The 15,505-nt window shown below is 39.5% G+C and overlaps 1 protein-coding gene across 1 annotated transcript in view; it reads right to left on the bottom strand.

Moving 5' to 3' along the window:
- Window positions 1–14,026, bottom strand: part of VPS13C (vacuolar protein sorting 13 homolog C) — a 75,762-nt gene extending 61,736 nt beyond the window's left edge. Inside the window, 13 exon segments of the mRNA XM_039723111.1 lie at window positions 369–496; window positions 787–844; window positions 1,474–1,554; window positions 2,308–2,367; window positions 2,920–2,979; window positions 3,812–3,921; window positions 5,679–5,744; window positions 7,385–7,447; window positions 9,777–9,878; window positions 10,605–10,700; window positions 11,450–11,492; window positions 12,471–12,514; window positions 13,813–14,026. Of these exon segments, the coding sequence (XP_039579045.1) occupies window positions 369–496; window positions 787–844; window positions 1,474–1,554; window positions 2,308–2,367; window positions 2,920–2,979; window positions 3,812–3,921; window positions 5,679–5,744; window positions 7,385–7,447; window positions 9,777–9,878; window positions 10,605–10,700; window positions 11,450–11,492; window positions 12,471–12,514; window positions 13,813–13,912 (1,011 nt within the window). The 5' untranslated portion in view covers window positions 13,913–14,026.
- Window positions 14,027–15,505: the final 1,479 nt, after the last annotated feature.

Raw genomic sequence — 15,505 nt, 5'->3', positions numbered from 1 at the left:
CACACTCCATTCATTCCCTCACTTGTATTTTGGCATCTCTGCAGTTATAACACTGGATAACAATTTAATAAGACAAGGGCTACTCATGATTGCATTCTCTAGGTGAAAGGAATGCTGCTGGAAGGGCTGAACACAGATCAGTTGATTCCCAGAGGGTCCAAAGATAAGAGTGTCAGAGTACAGGAATCACCAGGAAGTGATTGTTACACAGAGGGGAAAAGATCCTACACTTCTCCCACAGGTACTGCTAAACAGTTTAGAAATTCTACAGGCATATAAACACACATATGCCTAAGAATGTTTTCCAGTGGAAAAACACTACAGTTCAACACAAACTGAAATGGGTGATAAATACCAAATCAACTTGCCTGTGGCTTAGTGAATTCAATGACAATTCTCTGTACTTCTACATTACAATCAATCTTAGGAGTTTTCAGTTCTACTTCTGCATATGGATTAATATAGAGTCTTGCAGAGGCTGACACTGGTCTGAAAACTTGAAGATAAAAAAAATGAGATGGATTTTTTACTTAAATATAACAAGGAACAGAACAACCACATCAATAGATAACATGCATGCTCAAGCCCCACAGAATCAGGATGCAATTCTTACCAATAACAATTAAGATAGTCCTGCAATATTCAAAAAGCATACAAGCCCTAATATGTTCTATTACACTATGTTTTTTCATAAAATGAAGATAGTATGGCCGTGCCTCAGGGTCAGGCTGTTGTACACTAACATGATCAGAACAGTTTAGATTCACTCATTCTTAGCTCACTTACTGTACTGGTAGTCCTCAGGCTGGTGACCATGGCAGGGAATTCCTCTTTTCAGCTGATCCTGTAAAGGGATACAATACTGTCTAACAATTCCTGAAGAGCATTACTTGTTCAGAGTTCTCAAAACTTTGAGTAGACCAACTTAAGTTCACGTGTATTTTTCAGACTTTTGCAGTCAATTCAAGTTGTGTATCAATTTGTGTTTTCACTTCAGACTGAGATTCAGAGAAAAAAAAAGGAAAACATCCACAGACAGGCAATGCCAAATGAACTTGGCTGTTCTTAGACAACTGGATGGTTTTAATGTACTTCACAGTTTGATTTGATCTTTGATGTTAGAATCAAGCTCACTGGGTTAAGTACATAATTTGTTAAGGGCAAAATAAAACAAAAATAAAGGTACCCATAAAAGATGAGCACAAAAAAAGGGAAACAAGTAGTATTGTACAAGGACACACACAGAACACCTTTATAAACATAATAGGTGAAAAATATATCTAAACCCTATAGGGGTTGATAACAAATGAGGTTCACAAAATATTACTAACAATAGTGCAATGGATTAACATATGACCCTGAATACAGTGACCTTAAGTGTGAGGAGTGAGGTAGAAATCAGTGTGGTGTAGTTTTGAAAACAACAAGAGCCAGAGAATATAGTAACTAATGAATTTTCTTCTTCTACATTACCAGTATTTGTTCACGGGAGCCATGATAATACATTTTGCTGTGTATGTTCCAATAAGCACTGAGGCTGTCCAGGCACAAAAGCTGCACAGGAAAGAAAACATGCAACAAACTGCATACACTGTATTCAATCCATTCTATGAATTTAGCTTTCCATTTGTGAAAACAGAAAACATATGAAAGCAGATAAGACAGCAAATGAACCATTAGGATTGAGATGTATTTAATCTGACAATACTATTTTGAAATGATAATTGAATTTCAAGTTCTTAAAGCACACTTTCATGCACATCTGTTAAACATGACCCTGGGTTACAGGGGCGAGGGTGCACAAAAGTGGTACTTGGCCTGATGAAGAAGCGAAGATTATTAAACCCTTCTTAATTGTTTCCTAAAATTGCTTAGATCTCTGTGTACTCCTTTTTGCACAGGCTTGGGGGTGGTTCAGGAGGTGGGCAGGGAGCACAGAGAGACTGCTTAGCTCCCAGAATCCCAATTATATTAGGAGTACAAATTAGATTAGGAAATGGTAATTTGACAACCTGTTTGAAATCACAGCTTCCACACAGGCTTGCTGTATAGTGCATTGAACAAGACAATCAGCATTCACATTTAAGATAAATTATTTAAACTATGGAGTTTGTTTAACTTTATGCCTTATATAAAAACAGTTATTTGTGCTCTATTTGTGCTTAAACATACACGAAAAACAAATAAAAATGGGAGAATCCAAAAAGCAAACTATTTTTCCAACTTCATTTAGAGCCCCAAGTTTACTAGTCTCCAAGATCAGTTGCTCTCTTCACTTGTGTAGGAAAAAAACCCACAACACATTACCTTGTATATTATTTTTGCAGCTTCGTTCAGAATGGAAGGTGTCCAGTTCTCGTTTGTTGTCTAAAAGTTCAAAGTGATAAAAGCAATTTTGTGCATCTTAGCTAACATATTTGTGGGTTTATCCTATGCTTCCAAGCAACAAATGCATCCAGTTTTTCTGCATACACACACATCAAGATAACATACAAAAATCTGTCAGTTTGCTTTCATACTTTGATATTCAACTCCTCATCCTACCCATAAAATGCTTAACAGCTAAGGCAAAGAGAGGTTAGCTGAAATTTTCACTCCCCGTTTCTCAAAAGGCCTGGCAAAATACCAAATACTGGATCATCATGATGCAATGTTTACCCTCATTTACTATGACTGGCCAGTTTCAAAGGTCACTCAGATCTTTAGAACAAATCACCAAGTCTCAGAAAGTGTTACGTTCCTCGATCCTCTTCCCTTCTTGCTCAAACTGACAATCTATTTGCATTTACAAAAGACTGTCTTCAGTTCCAGCTGTATGCACACTGTCACAGTATCGTCTCACTATGTTCCTTTTCCTTTCTGCTATTCCAAAGACAAGCAAACTGAACACACAAGAACATGCATTCACACACACATTACCAGTAAACTAAGCTCGCCCAACGTCATTCCCAAGGAAATCGGGCACTGTGGGTCTGTGATCTATAAAAACAGAAAAATAACAGGTATTTATTTCCCTTGCTGCAGACAGATGTAGCCTTTAAAGTTGACTGAAATCCTGAACTGTTCTGAGCAACCTAATTTGCTTAGTAAATCTAACTGAAACATTACCAGAACCCACTAAGGCCAAAACTAACATGGCTGTAGCATAAAGACTTAGAACTTCAATTCAAACCAAAAAATGTTCTTTTGGATTCTAACATTATCATAAAGAAAAAAATTATAATTAGATTACCACCTCTCAGTCAGCTATATCATCTCATGATATGCACTTCTATGACTTCTTTAACTTTAGTGTCTCTCAAAACAGTCCCAAAGAAAGGTTTGAGAAATACCCTATTATCCAGTGCTTTGCTTTTAAACTCAATTCTCTCAGAACAAACTGCTTAATCACTTTACTAAAGGAAGGTAAAACTAGTAATACCAGTTTGGTTCATGTAAACAAACATTCTTCTTTATCAATTAAGTGTTTCCAACAGTTTGCCTTCAGACCCATCTGTAAGCCCTTCAGCTTCTGCCATTCTGTACTCTCCCAGGACACTGAAAAACTCTGTGCATCCACTGCACACAGCAATATCTGAGAACAGACACTGCCCACACTAGAGAGCAAGGCAGCACTGGACAAGGGGAAAGAGAATGTCTGTTTCACATATCCATATTTCTGCCATTCAATCTGGGGCAAGTTATTTGAAGAGGTGCAGAAAAAACCACAGCAACTTTTCAAGGGGACAAATACAGTTTCTCTATGGACAAGAGAATCAGAACTGAATTGAAGTCCAATTTAAAATGAAGACAATATGTCCCAGTTACTTACATCATCTTCGTATTTAACATGAATGCCTGTGATTTTGACTTGCACATTTTTTATAACTTGAGTTGCAAGCTTTTCTAAGAAAGTATCCTTCTTCTCCTCCTTTGGTTTGTCTAGAACAAGAATTTTTAGAAGTCAGTATTTAGTGTTATAATTGCATCTTGAATTTCATTACAACAACTACAGCAATGTAAATTTAATATTTCCTCTAAATTAACATTAGAGTTTTTACTTATTTAGATTACATATTTGTATTTTTTTCCTGTTCTGCACATCTATATTCTGAAGATGTGATATTAGCTGCCCGTGCACAACTTAACCACAAGAAAATACATGTCTAAATTTCAGTCAAAACAGTTTGGCACACAGCAAGTTCTGGATTAATATACTGCTTCTACTCCTTGAAAAGTAAAAGGCTCTCTCTTAAAAGTACCTCAGTGAGGGGTTTCAAGAAACAAATCAGTAAAACAGAGTAATTTAACATAAAATACCCTCGAATAATACATGCGAGGAGTAATATTTACAATCCCTCATTATTTCACTATAGTGACATGGCTCTACAATCTCAGGCTGTGTTTCAGTGTTTAACCTGAAGTATGGCTGGATCAGTGAGCTGCTTGTCCTCTAGCTGCCTTTACAGCTACACTGCTGTGCTCAGTACCCTCCCTACAACGTGGCTATTCCAGCAAATACCATTGATCAGCCTACCAAGCTCATATATTTTTGCTGGGAATGCTACAGACGGCTCAATTTGAAGAAATAGTCATGGCTATAGGGAAAAATAAGGACTACAGATTTGACTCAGCTTACTTGAACTGTTTCTAACTTTTTACATATGCAATGCATAGTGAGCAAAGCAGGTATCTAACTTGGTACATTCTGCTAAAAGAATGAGAAAATTTCTTTAAAAGCTTTCAGAGGCTCAGGAAATCTGCTTAAAAATGAAGACTTCACTATTTAACACAACATAACATTTTCAGTCAAGAGAGCATTTGATTTCAATTGAAAAAAATTAGTCAGGAACTCAGAAAAAACCAGAAACATTGTATCACTTTTACATGCAACACACATTTCCTCCTATTAACTGACTAAAAAAAAAAAAAAAAAGCAGAAGTCCTTATCAAAGCTTCATGATCTCTAAGTGCAAGGAACCCATTAACATTTTTGCAGCCACATGCAGCTACCAGCAGCAATTTGTGAGCAACTGGTGTGACACCTTGCAAAGCTTATCTTGGGTCTCCACAAGGTTTTCTCTCCAACTGCAAGTCTGTACAGCTGCAGCTTCCTCCAAGACCAAACACATAACAATACAACAACATGGGACATGGCAATTCTTAGACACATGCTAATGCTGAATCCTGCATGGTTTGGTGTTTATAGACAATTATTATCCTCTCGGGGAACAACATCAATTTCATTCCTGTTTAAATATGTCATAGCACTAAATCAGTTATTCAGAACAGCTAAAAGGTGATAAAAAAGACTGTTTAGCTATAGCACCAGTTTCAGGCTTTCTTTACCTATTACTGGAATCTTACAACAGTCAGACAAACAGATGTAACTTGCACATGCAGTTTTTCCAACAGTCACTGTGAAGTGCCATTAGTTTACAGTTCTGCTGTAAATACTACAGATAGCTCAAATTAAAGGAACAAGCACAACTATCTAAGTAAAGAGAAACAAGGACTGTCTTCAGTTTCACTGGATCCAGAGAAGAGGTGAACACCACAAGAGCTCTCTCCAATTTCTAACCTCTTTTTCAAACAGGAGGAAAAAGGTCTCATTGGATGGACAGCCAAGGCTACTAAAAACTAATCCAAACAGAAAGCAAAAAGAAGCCATAAAGTTAAAATCCATAACTGTTACCCACCTTTTGAGTGATCACGACCTCTAAAGGGTCTCTTAAAATGCTTTTTGTACTTTTTACGCTTACGTCCTTTTGTAATGCAAGCAATATTTTGGGAAAAGGACAAAATTCAAGTTAGTAAAGCAGAAACGTAAGAAAGCATAAGAAAATAGGGAAGAAGGTTTAGCCTGTCTTAAAACATAATGGCTTAGAAGGTTAAAAAGCTTAAAAGCTTTTCAAGAATTGCAGCTGTGGTAAGCAAACAATAAGCTACTTCTCATAGCATAAAATATACATCTAGAAGAGGCTTCTACCATACAAGGACATAATTTTCAAGTTAAGATATAGCTGTATGCAGAAACTTAAAGAGCACTTTTCAATAGGATTCTAATGATCATCAACAGTATGGTATGAAAGCTCTCTGAAAGAACAAATCCAGTAACCACAAAAAAGACATACAAGAAGGATGATTCTAAAAGCTGTACATGAAATTAAATTCCATTATTTACACACATTTTACAACCCACACAATTATAACCATTTCATTATTTAAATGACGCTCGTACTTTTCCATAATTCTGAAGAAAACCAGTTTGGTGAGTTGCACTGTTTCTTTTCCTCCTCTGGCCATCCCAGCAAAAATAATTCAGCAATAGTGCTGCTTGTGCTTATCTTTATGGGGTTGGAGCATGAGAAGGGTGTATCCCACAAAGCAAGAAGGAAGCAAGCATAACAGTGTACCTAACCTAACCAGGGGGAACACCTTGATGCCATTTGCAGGCCTGTTCAAACAAGGGAGGGAAATTGCCTGCCAAGATTTCAACCTGTCTTGCAGGTAAGGTGACAGGGTGGTCACTATATAAATAATAAAAAGGAAAAACTAGGCAAATAGAAACATTTTATTTTGTGTAGTTCCTTTTAACACTACAAGTAATCCTTTGTCAAGGTTACTTTAAAAGGACAGGTTGCTTCACTTACTATTGAATTTGTAGGTCTCAGGCTTTCACTCCCATGTATGACAAAACTAAGGAAACAGGATATTCCTCTTCTTCACCCACATCCACTACTATGGAGAAACTAAATGTATGTTTTTAAGCTCACTTTAAACCTGTGCTCAGATAACAGCTCAAGGAAGAAACTTTGGCCAAGTGGAAATTTCTGAAAATCAGGTTTCAGAAGTTAAAAATAAAGCACATACAAAAAACAATAGTTCCCCTGAACTTCAAGGGAAGCTGTTTCCTTGCCTAACTTGAGAACAATGCAAATAAAGAGAAGCAGGGGAAAGCATGTTAATGCCTTCAATATGCTATAGTTCATTTTGTCTGTCCATGGCTTTAAGACAGCCTGGTCTTCCATTATCTTAAGCCCAGACACATTAAGTAAGGGTAATTGCTCTCCAAACACCTAAAGATGGTGTTGCAAAATTATAGTAGAATATTGTCAGCATTTTATAACATTCTTGAGCTCAGCATGACTAATGGAAATCTAAGTGGTCTCCTAACCTTCTGAAACAGCCTCTCAATTAAAAGGGGACTAAGTCATTGCAAGATTCCTCTTGAATCCACATTCACTAAAATCTTATTTCTAGAACCACCAATATGTGGATGTTTACCAAACAAATATTATTTTCTCACTTCCACATTTGGCTGCTTTGGAGAGGGGGACTTTCAAAAATCTGAACTGCCTGCTCATCATGCATGTATAAAATGTAACTAACCATGCATACCCACCAGGCTTGGTGTCCTTGTAAACCAGACTCTCCAACCCATACAAGGAATCTTGTGAATGTGTGCCTTGGTCCACACGGCAGCAAATAACCAAAAAAATGCATTTGGTTTAAAAGAAGGAAATCAACTTGTGACTTAATATGAAGTTCACCAAATCCGTATGACACAGCAGTATTTCCATTACAGTATCTCACAGCCCAATTCACTTCAGAATATCTAGTTTCAGTGATTATCTACATAGGGAAATCATGCAATTTACATTGTTTATTGTAACCAGCAAAAGAGCTGCAGCCTCTGGTCTCCATGTATGAGGTCTGATAGAGACAGACTGTAACAGCTTAGAAGAAATAAAATAGTTTTATCAGCTTGTGTCAGCAGTTTCCACTTCCCCCCCACACTACCTTACCAACACAGTGCCACGGCCATTATGCTCAGTATTTGAATAGCACATTGAAAGAAATTATCTCTAGGCATAGTTATACTCTTAAATCCAAGGACTCAATCAAGATTCTAAACATGTTAATATAAATCAAGTATTCATCAGACAAAATTCATGAACCCTGACAACTTTCTATTCAAGACATTTCCTAGCTTTCCAGCAGCTATTGTGTGATCTTAAAAGCCTAGAGAGAAAGCTGAATTTTTTAGAATGTTATGGTTCAGTAGGGCAACATGGGCTCCAAGATTTCTATATCTAGCAGAAGCAAAGCATCTGCTCATGCAGGACTTACACAAGTCCTCTTGAGTACAATATTCTAGTACAGCACCACAAACACAATGGGCTACCACTGAAATATGATCGTAGGATAAGAGAACTTCTCAAGTTAGAGTATAAAAAAATAGTCCCATTTAAATGTTCCTCTTGCTTTTGCTTCTCAAGGCTTAAAGTTTAAAACTGCAAAACATGACTAAATCTAATTCCCATTATTTATATAACCAGCTGAGCTACTAAAGTATCATTTTTCTACGATGATATTTTTCAAAAGCATTACAAAGACTGGATGTAGTAAGTTTTTCTTGAAAAAGAAAACTGCCAGAGGCACACAGAGTCATTCTTAAATACATAAAGCTCCAGAACTGGAATTCCTCAAGCAGTACCCTTTAGGTTAAGTTCCTCTTACTACACTATCCTTTCATCCTATTGCTGCTGGTGCAAAGAGCACTGGCTGAAACACTGTACAGGACCCACATGCTACATAATTGAGTTAAACTTCTACCAACGTTCCTTCACCCCAGTATCAAGTGAATTGATTGGCTGCAAAATTCATTCACTGAAGTTGTTTTAGACCTCATATACTTTCTGGCATATGAAAGACAAGAAATAAAGCAAAGGCTCCTTTCTTCTTTGCAGCCAGATTGTCAGATTGCCATTTGAAGGAAACTGCACATGTACCTCTCAAACTAGCAGAGCAGGAGAAAGGCCACAGAGCCTCCTGTAACTGGAGAATTAAATGAGCAAACTATCTTTTCTCCAAGTGTTGAAAGCATCATCTCTTTCCCAGTAACTTCTCCATGAGTTGCAGCATTACAAGTATCAGAGAAATGCATCTTAACCACTACACAAGCCAACAAATAGGTCTCAATTCAGACAAAAACTTCAGTGATAACCTTTTCCTCCAACACATGTAGCTACCTGTCACTGGTCCTGAGCTTGGTTTCTGTCCAAACAAGCCCAACCAATACCATAATTCTATTAAAGGTATGGGTTATGACAATATAAGACAACAGGAAAAAAAAATCACCACCACGAAACAAGTTAACAGGACTTAATTGAGAGTTTAACACTTTTTATGACCTAGAGCAAAAGTTGAAGGTTCCTATGTTCGTGCTTAGTTGTTTTGTTGTGTCATGAATTATTTCCTGCTCACAAGAGTCTCATTTCCAAAACCAGTCCAAACTCAGTACATCATAAAAGCACAGCAGAAACTGAAACAAAAGCATTATCATTGCAGTAAAAGTTTACAAGCCTTACCTTTCCCCTTAAAGGTTCCTTTCATCAAAGAACAACCTACCACATGCACCTCTAAAACACACAGTTAAACATCTATTATTATGGTGCTAAAGCCAGATAACATTACCCTCACGCAATGTACTTTCCATTGTTCTGCATGGTCCTGTTCCCCTAAAGCACCAAGGGAAAAAATAAATAAACGACATCCCAGATGAATAAATTCCCATTTCCCAAGGAAGCTGACTGGATAAATGAATGGTAAACAAACAAATAACATTCCTTTCAAGCTTTAGAGTAAAAAGACTTTTCAAAGCACTGTAGTAAGATTAGCTAGATGCTTGAAAAAACAAAATTTGTTAAGTCAATTAGAAATCAGGACTTTTCTTTCACAGCACAGTCTAAGTTCTCAAATTCCAATGAAGATTTGCATTATTAAATCAGTACCTTTTTCTGCTGCTTTCTGCAAGGCTTCCTCAATTCTTGCCAGTTCCTTTTGTTTATTATCCTGCAAGTATTTTTCTTCCTTCTCTGCATCATATTTAACACCTGTAAGCCAAGTTGGGAGAGCATTAATCCTAAATCTCAAGTTATATAAATGCATTATCAAGCAATGCACACCATATACAACATCATACTGCAAAACACCTTGTTTGAAGCAAAGTCTATTCTTTATTCATTGCTGAACACTGTAGCCTCCAAAACAGTTCTTTTTACACAATTATGCATTATTTCACAGGAGAATTTTTCTGTGGAAATTCAGGCTCCTAAGAGTGGTCTGTGCAATATAAGACATACTTTTAAGTTCTTCTGTGCATATATTTCATGCTCCAGGAACTTGCAAGTTTTCTCATCATACCAGAGTTTCTGATTTCAGAGAAAACTAATAAAGTTCTTTGACCCTCTTCCCTCTCCCTACAAACAGCACTAATAGAATTATTACTTTGACTGTTATTATTTAGAAGCAGATAAACATCCAAAGATCTAAACCATGCCACAAACCTAGACTGAGGATAAGCACGTTTCAGAGGAAACTTGGCTGTTGAATTGAACTTGGAATGGATACAACCAAGGATCTCCATAAAAGCAACAGGTGCTGTTTTCTCCCACCCTTCTTCTACTAACTTGCCAGCATATGTGTAGAAACTTCCCTGAGGGAGCAGAATGTAAAAATGGTGGCTCACATGACCTACTTGCTATTAAAGACTCATTTACATGGTACCCTTGGATATTTTTCTCTTCCATTATTTAACTGTTGCTAAGAAGTTGACATACTTGCTCCAGGAACTATCAGAAGATACAAGCCTTCTAGAGTTGCAACAACTGCCTCCCCATAGAGGTTCTTCCAAGGAATCTTCAGAGTAAGTTTATCTAAACAGAGCAGACAGAGGTACATCAAAACAAACATCTACACCATGCTTGGTCCAAAGAACACCTCCAGCATTAAAGAGCACTAGTCCTATATCTTGATGTCCTAAACACCTTAGAAGGTTAGGAGAAACCATATGGGCATGAATATTTTATGAAGCCCTTGAAGTGATAAAATACATGCAGAGGAAACATAAGCCAGCAAAAAGTCACAGTTTGAGTCAGAATACTTCACTGAGATCATGACTGAAGTTCAACTCATTGGGATGAATAGGATTTTCCCAGGAAGTAGAAGAAAAAACCACTACTCTTATATAAATCTCCTACAAATGTTTCATGTGGAAAAGCAATGCTGACTACCAGGGAAAGGAATTTACAAGAAAAAAAAAATTGAAGAGTTTCTAAACCTTTGGCATATTCATCAGTTTCAGGAATTTAACTTGAATTCTTCATAGTCCTGATCAGTCCTTTAAAGAACAACACATGCTCTGTCTACACTAAACAGCTCCCTTGATCATTCATGTCTCCAGGAAGAACCTCTCAGATGTGTTTTTCACATCAATCTTTAAAGTTACACAAGCAGGGTTTGCCAGATAACATCAATGGCAGGCACATTGAATTTCTATGCCATTTTCAACAGTGAGGATAATCACACTTCAGAAAGCTTGATAAAAGAAATTCAGGGACAAGATTGACCTTACAGCCTCTATTAACATTTCCATTGCAATAGCTGTGTTGGAACTAAAACTTACCTATCTGACCAACTTTTATTCTAAAAGGTACATCCAGTTCACTCTGTAAATGACAAAAATAAAGTATTAAACAGAAGAAGCAGTAAAAATCAAATCAATTTAAATTACATTTGCAAAGTACTGTATTAACATACAGAAATTAAAAGCTACTTCTTTTCTGGAAAATCTTAGAAGGAAAACAAGACAGCAGCAGACAGGCAAAATAGAGGAAAAAAGAACTGAACCATTTCATATTCCTTTGAGCCCTTCTTTTTCAAGAAAGTGTAGGCAACTTCTCTAAAAGTGGTGTTCAATACTGACCTTCTTATAATTACTTTTGCATGGAAATCTAACACATTGCAATTTTAAGTTTGTCAGAACCATCCCTTACTTGATGTTCTTGGTTTGGTCTCAGCTCACTCTCAGCTCTGGTCAGTCACATACATGACTTTGCATTTTTCTACATCAGAACTGCTGGAATCGGAATCAATCCCCATAAGAAGGAAATGTGTATACAAAGTAACACTTCTTTCCTTTCTTATTTACTAGACGTGAAGATACTTGTAGCAATAGATTTGAAGTACAACAAAGCCACCAGGAATGGATGAAATGGACAAGCAAAATACGAAACTTTAGAATAACAAAGACAAGCCAGTGATGAGGTCACATAAAGATCCAATGTGTTTTCAATGCACAGAAGAGTAACAGTTCTCTTTAGTGAAGTTGAAACACATTAAATTTTGGAGCAAGATTCTCTCAGTAGTACAGATGTTCATTAGCCAAATTAAAGAACATGAAAATCAGCCCAGTCATTTGTTTTTCCAAACAAGAGTATGGGAACTTAATGCAAGTTACTTCTTGTTTTTCAACCACAGCTTTTCCTTCTCTGTTTCAGCAAAATGAGCGAAATTAGAAGCAGTTAACCAAGAACCAGTAAATAAGAACTCAGTGTATCCTTTTGTGAGACTACAGTGAGCAACAGTTTATCCTAAGTCTCAGTCTTTAGACCCATAAACCAATCCGAAGTTATTAGGATACTTACCAATGCATTCTCCTTTATCTGTAAATTGTCAAGTGCCACATTACCTGTTTAGAAGAAAGGGAGAAGTACAGAAAACATTACTTCAAGTATTATGTTAGAAAAAGGAACACAACCACAATCCTACCAAGTAGTTATGAATAAAACCTGAAAACTTTATTCCAGTTACAGAATAGCACAATAAACATGTAATTTGTAAGAGCCACTAATCATGCATTAGAGAAAAAAATTCAGTTGGAAGAGATGATAAAAACATCACCAAATTAGATGTCAACACGTTTCTACTCTATTAAATACACCCACAAGAATAGGAAGTCTTTCTTATTACTCAGTGTGAATTACAACTGCACTTCTATCAACGTAGGGTAGACTTGGAAAATGGTATTTTGTTCTTCATGATTTCACATCACAGAAAAATCATGAATCACAGAGCCACAAAAACACATGCCTGTTTTCACAAACACATTAACTTTCTGACTCAGACAACGTAATAGGATTTCTAAATGAAACACTGACACAGAATTATACCCGAGGAAAGCCCATATAATATACCTCTTAGTCCTTTAACGCCAGATTCCTTAGAGCTATATTCCATTTGAAGTATAGGTATTAATATTGCATAAATGCTAAAATACGTACAACCATGACGAGCAAAAATAAGGTGATGACCTACCTACGGAAGGCACCTAAACCAGCCAGCTTCCCTAGGCAGTACTTCAGCTGGTTTTCTGCATGACTAGAGCGTAGCGAACGGAAATGTTTTGATACATTCACCGAGAACAGCTACTCCACGCACCTGCACTATCCCGGCTGTTTAACACACATGATTTACACCGACAACTCAAATGCAGGCTCCCCAAGCACCCCATCAGCTGCACCGGCACCCAGCGGCGCTGCGCCATGAGCCCGCCCACAGAACCAACAGCACCATCGCGCTTCCACACAGCGCCCGAGAGAAGGAACAGGAGAAAAAACAGGGGGTTTATCGGTGTCGGCGCTTTCCTCCCTCGAAGCGCTCCGAGGCCAGCGCCGTGCGCCCGTGCCCCCGCCCCAGAGACCGAGGCGAGGGAGGGAGCGCCAGGGACCACGGGCACACACGGAGCGACGGTGCCCCGAGGGAGCGGGGACGCGTGCGGCCACACCGACCGCCCGTCTCAGAGGGCCGCGGCCCCGGAACTCGCCTTGTGCTCACAGGGGCCGCAAACGCACCGCCCGCCCCTCAGAGGGGTCGGTTCTCCCACGGCCCGCGAACCCCGCACAGGGTAACCGCGGCCAGCGAGACCCCATCCCCGGTGACTCCGGCGGCCCGGCGGACAGGGAGCGGCAGAGGGAAGGGGCTTCTTACCCCCCCATATGCCCAGCTTGAGCTGAGACTTGTTCAGGTTCTCCACATAGTCGCCCAGGAAGCGGTTTAGCAGATCCGCCACCACTGATTCCAGCACCATGGCGTAGGCGGCCCCTCAGCCGCGGCCGCCGGCTGGGAGGGGAGCGGAGCGCAGGGGAGGGGGCGGCGAGCGCGGCGTGACCCAGCGCGGGCGCGCCCCCGGCAGTCAGCTGACGGGGCGTTGGAGCCGCGGGGCCGATCGAGCGCGCGGAGCGGGGCGGGGTCGCCCGGCGGCACATGGCGCCCCCGTGCGGCGCGGATGCGTGGCTGCAGCCGCGGCTGCCGCGGGGCGAGGAGACCGCGTGAGGGAGGAGCGGCTGCGGGCGCCGTCCTGTCACTGGCGCCGCGCCCCGGCTTCTCACCCTTAGGCACCGTCCCGTCACCGGCATCGCGCCTCGGCTCCTCAGCAGCCCCGGAGAGCCGTGCGGGTTAGGCTGGAGGCTGGCGGGGGAGCGGGGAAGGCGGCCGGCCCGGCGGCCCTCAGGTCCCCCTCAGGCGGGTCTCGAGCGCCGCCCGTTCGCCCGTGTGGGGCCGCGGCGCCGCGTTCGGGGCCCTGCCCGTGCTGCTGCCATCCCGGGGAAAATTGTTCACGTCAGTTCACCCGGCATTGACGGAACCTGGGTGTGCTTACAGAGCCTTAGAAAACTATTTCTAATTTTAAAAGTGCTAATTAAACTGTTTAAACAGTTAATCTAACAATTCAGGAAGCTCACAGAGGAAGTAAACGCAAATGAGGAAAAAATCTCAAAGCCCAGATGTTTTAGAGGTAATAGCGGAGAATGTACGTAGGAACATGCTACTCCATGTGGTGAAGTAGCAATGTCAACCCTGGAACAAATTTTTAAATCTCTGGGTTGCTAGTCTCAAACTGGCTCTGTAAAGTCATTCTGAACTCATAGGAGCTCAATTATTCATAGAAGCACAGCACTTGGTGTCTCAAAACGGCACATCCAGTCTAAAACTGTATTCCAGAGAGCAGAAAACAGTATTGGCAATAGGATTCACCCTCAAAAGTATGTGAAAATACATCAACACCACATAAATATGATCACAGTGAGACAAAAAATTGCTCTAAACAGCTTTCAAATATATTGTGGAGCTTAGCGCAAGCAGAATTTACAAAACCACAAAGCTGAAGGAAAATATTTACATTTTACAAAGGAAAGGTCCATCAGCAATTGTTACCACTCTGGTTCTGTTACAGCCTGTGTTTCAGGCTTGCAAGCTCCCTCTTGCTGCAGTTGAGGTAAATCCAGAGAGCTTTGCTAGGAACACTTTTGACTTTATTTGAATTGTGGCCACTCACCCTCATCAAAATGCATGTATCAAATGCATTTTCACTTTATCAAACCATATGTTGTAAACCACAGAATACAATGTGCATGCAAGCAGCACAAAAGGTTTTATCACCTTTTCACACAGTGTTAAGAGGCAAAGGGCATACCTCATTACTACATATTTTTATATATATTTTTTTAATATTTATATTTATATATGCCTACCTTTATGTTTAATTGTATTGTACAGTCTTGGTTTTTCCTGTCCTAGGGAAGAGACAGTGGAAGAAAACATGTCAGGAAATTCTGAATAAACCTCCTGCTGCCATTCTATTAGGTAACGAATTTTCATGTGTGATTTTTAAAAATGAAGTTTT

This window comes from Passer montanus, unplaced genomic scaffold, assembly GCF_014805655.1.
Source record: "Passer montanus isolate IOZ18808 unplaced genomic scaffold, ASM1480565v1 scaffold5, whole genome shotgun sequence".
NCBI lineage: Eukaryota > Metazoa > Chordata > Aves > Passeriformes > Passeridae > Passer > Passer montanus.
Note: the sequence above shows the minus strand (reverse complement) of the source record. Positions and strands in the feature narration are given on the sequence as shown.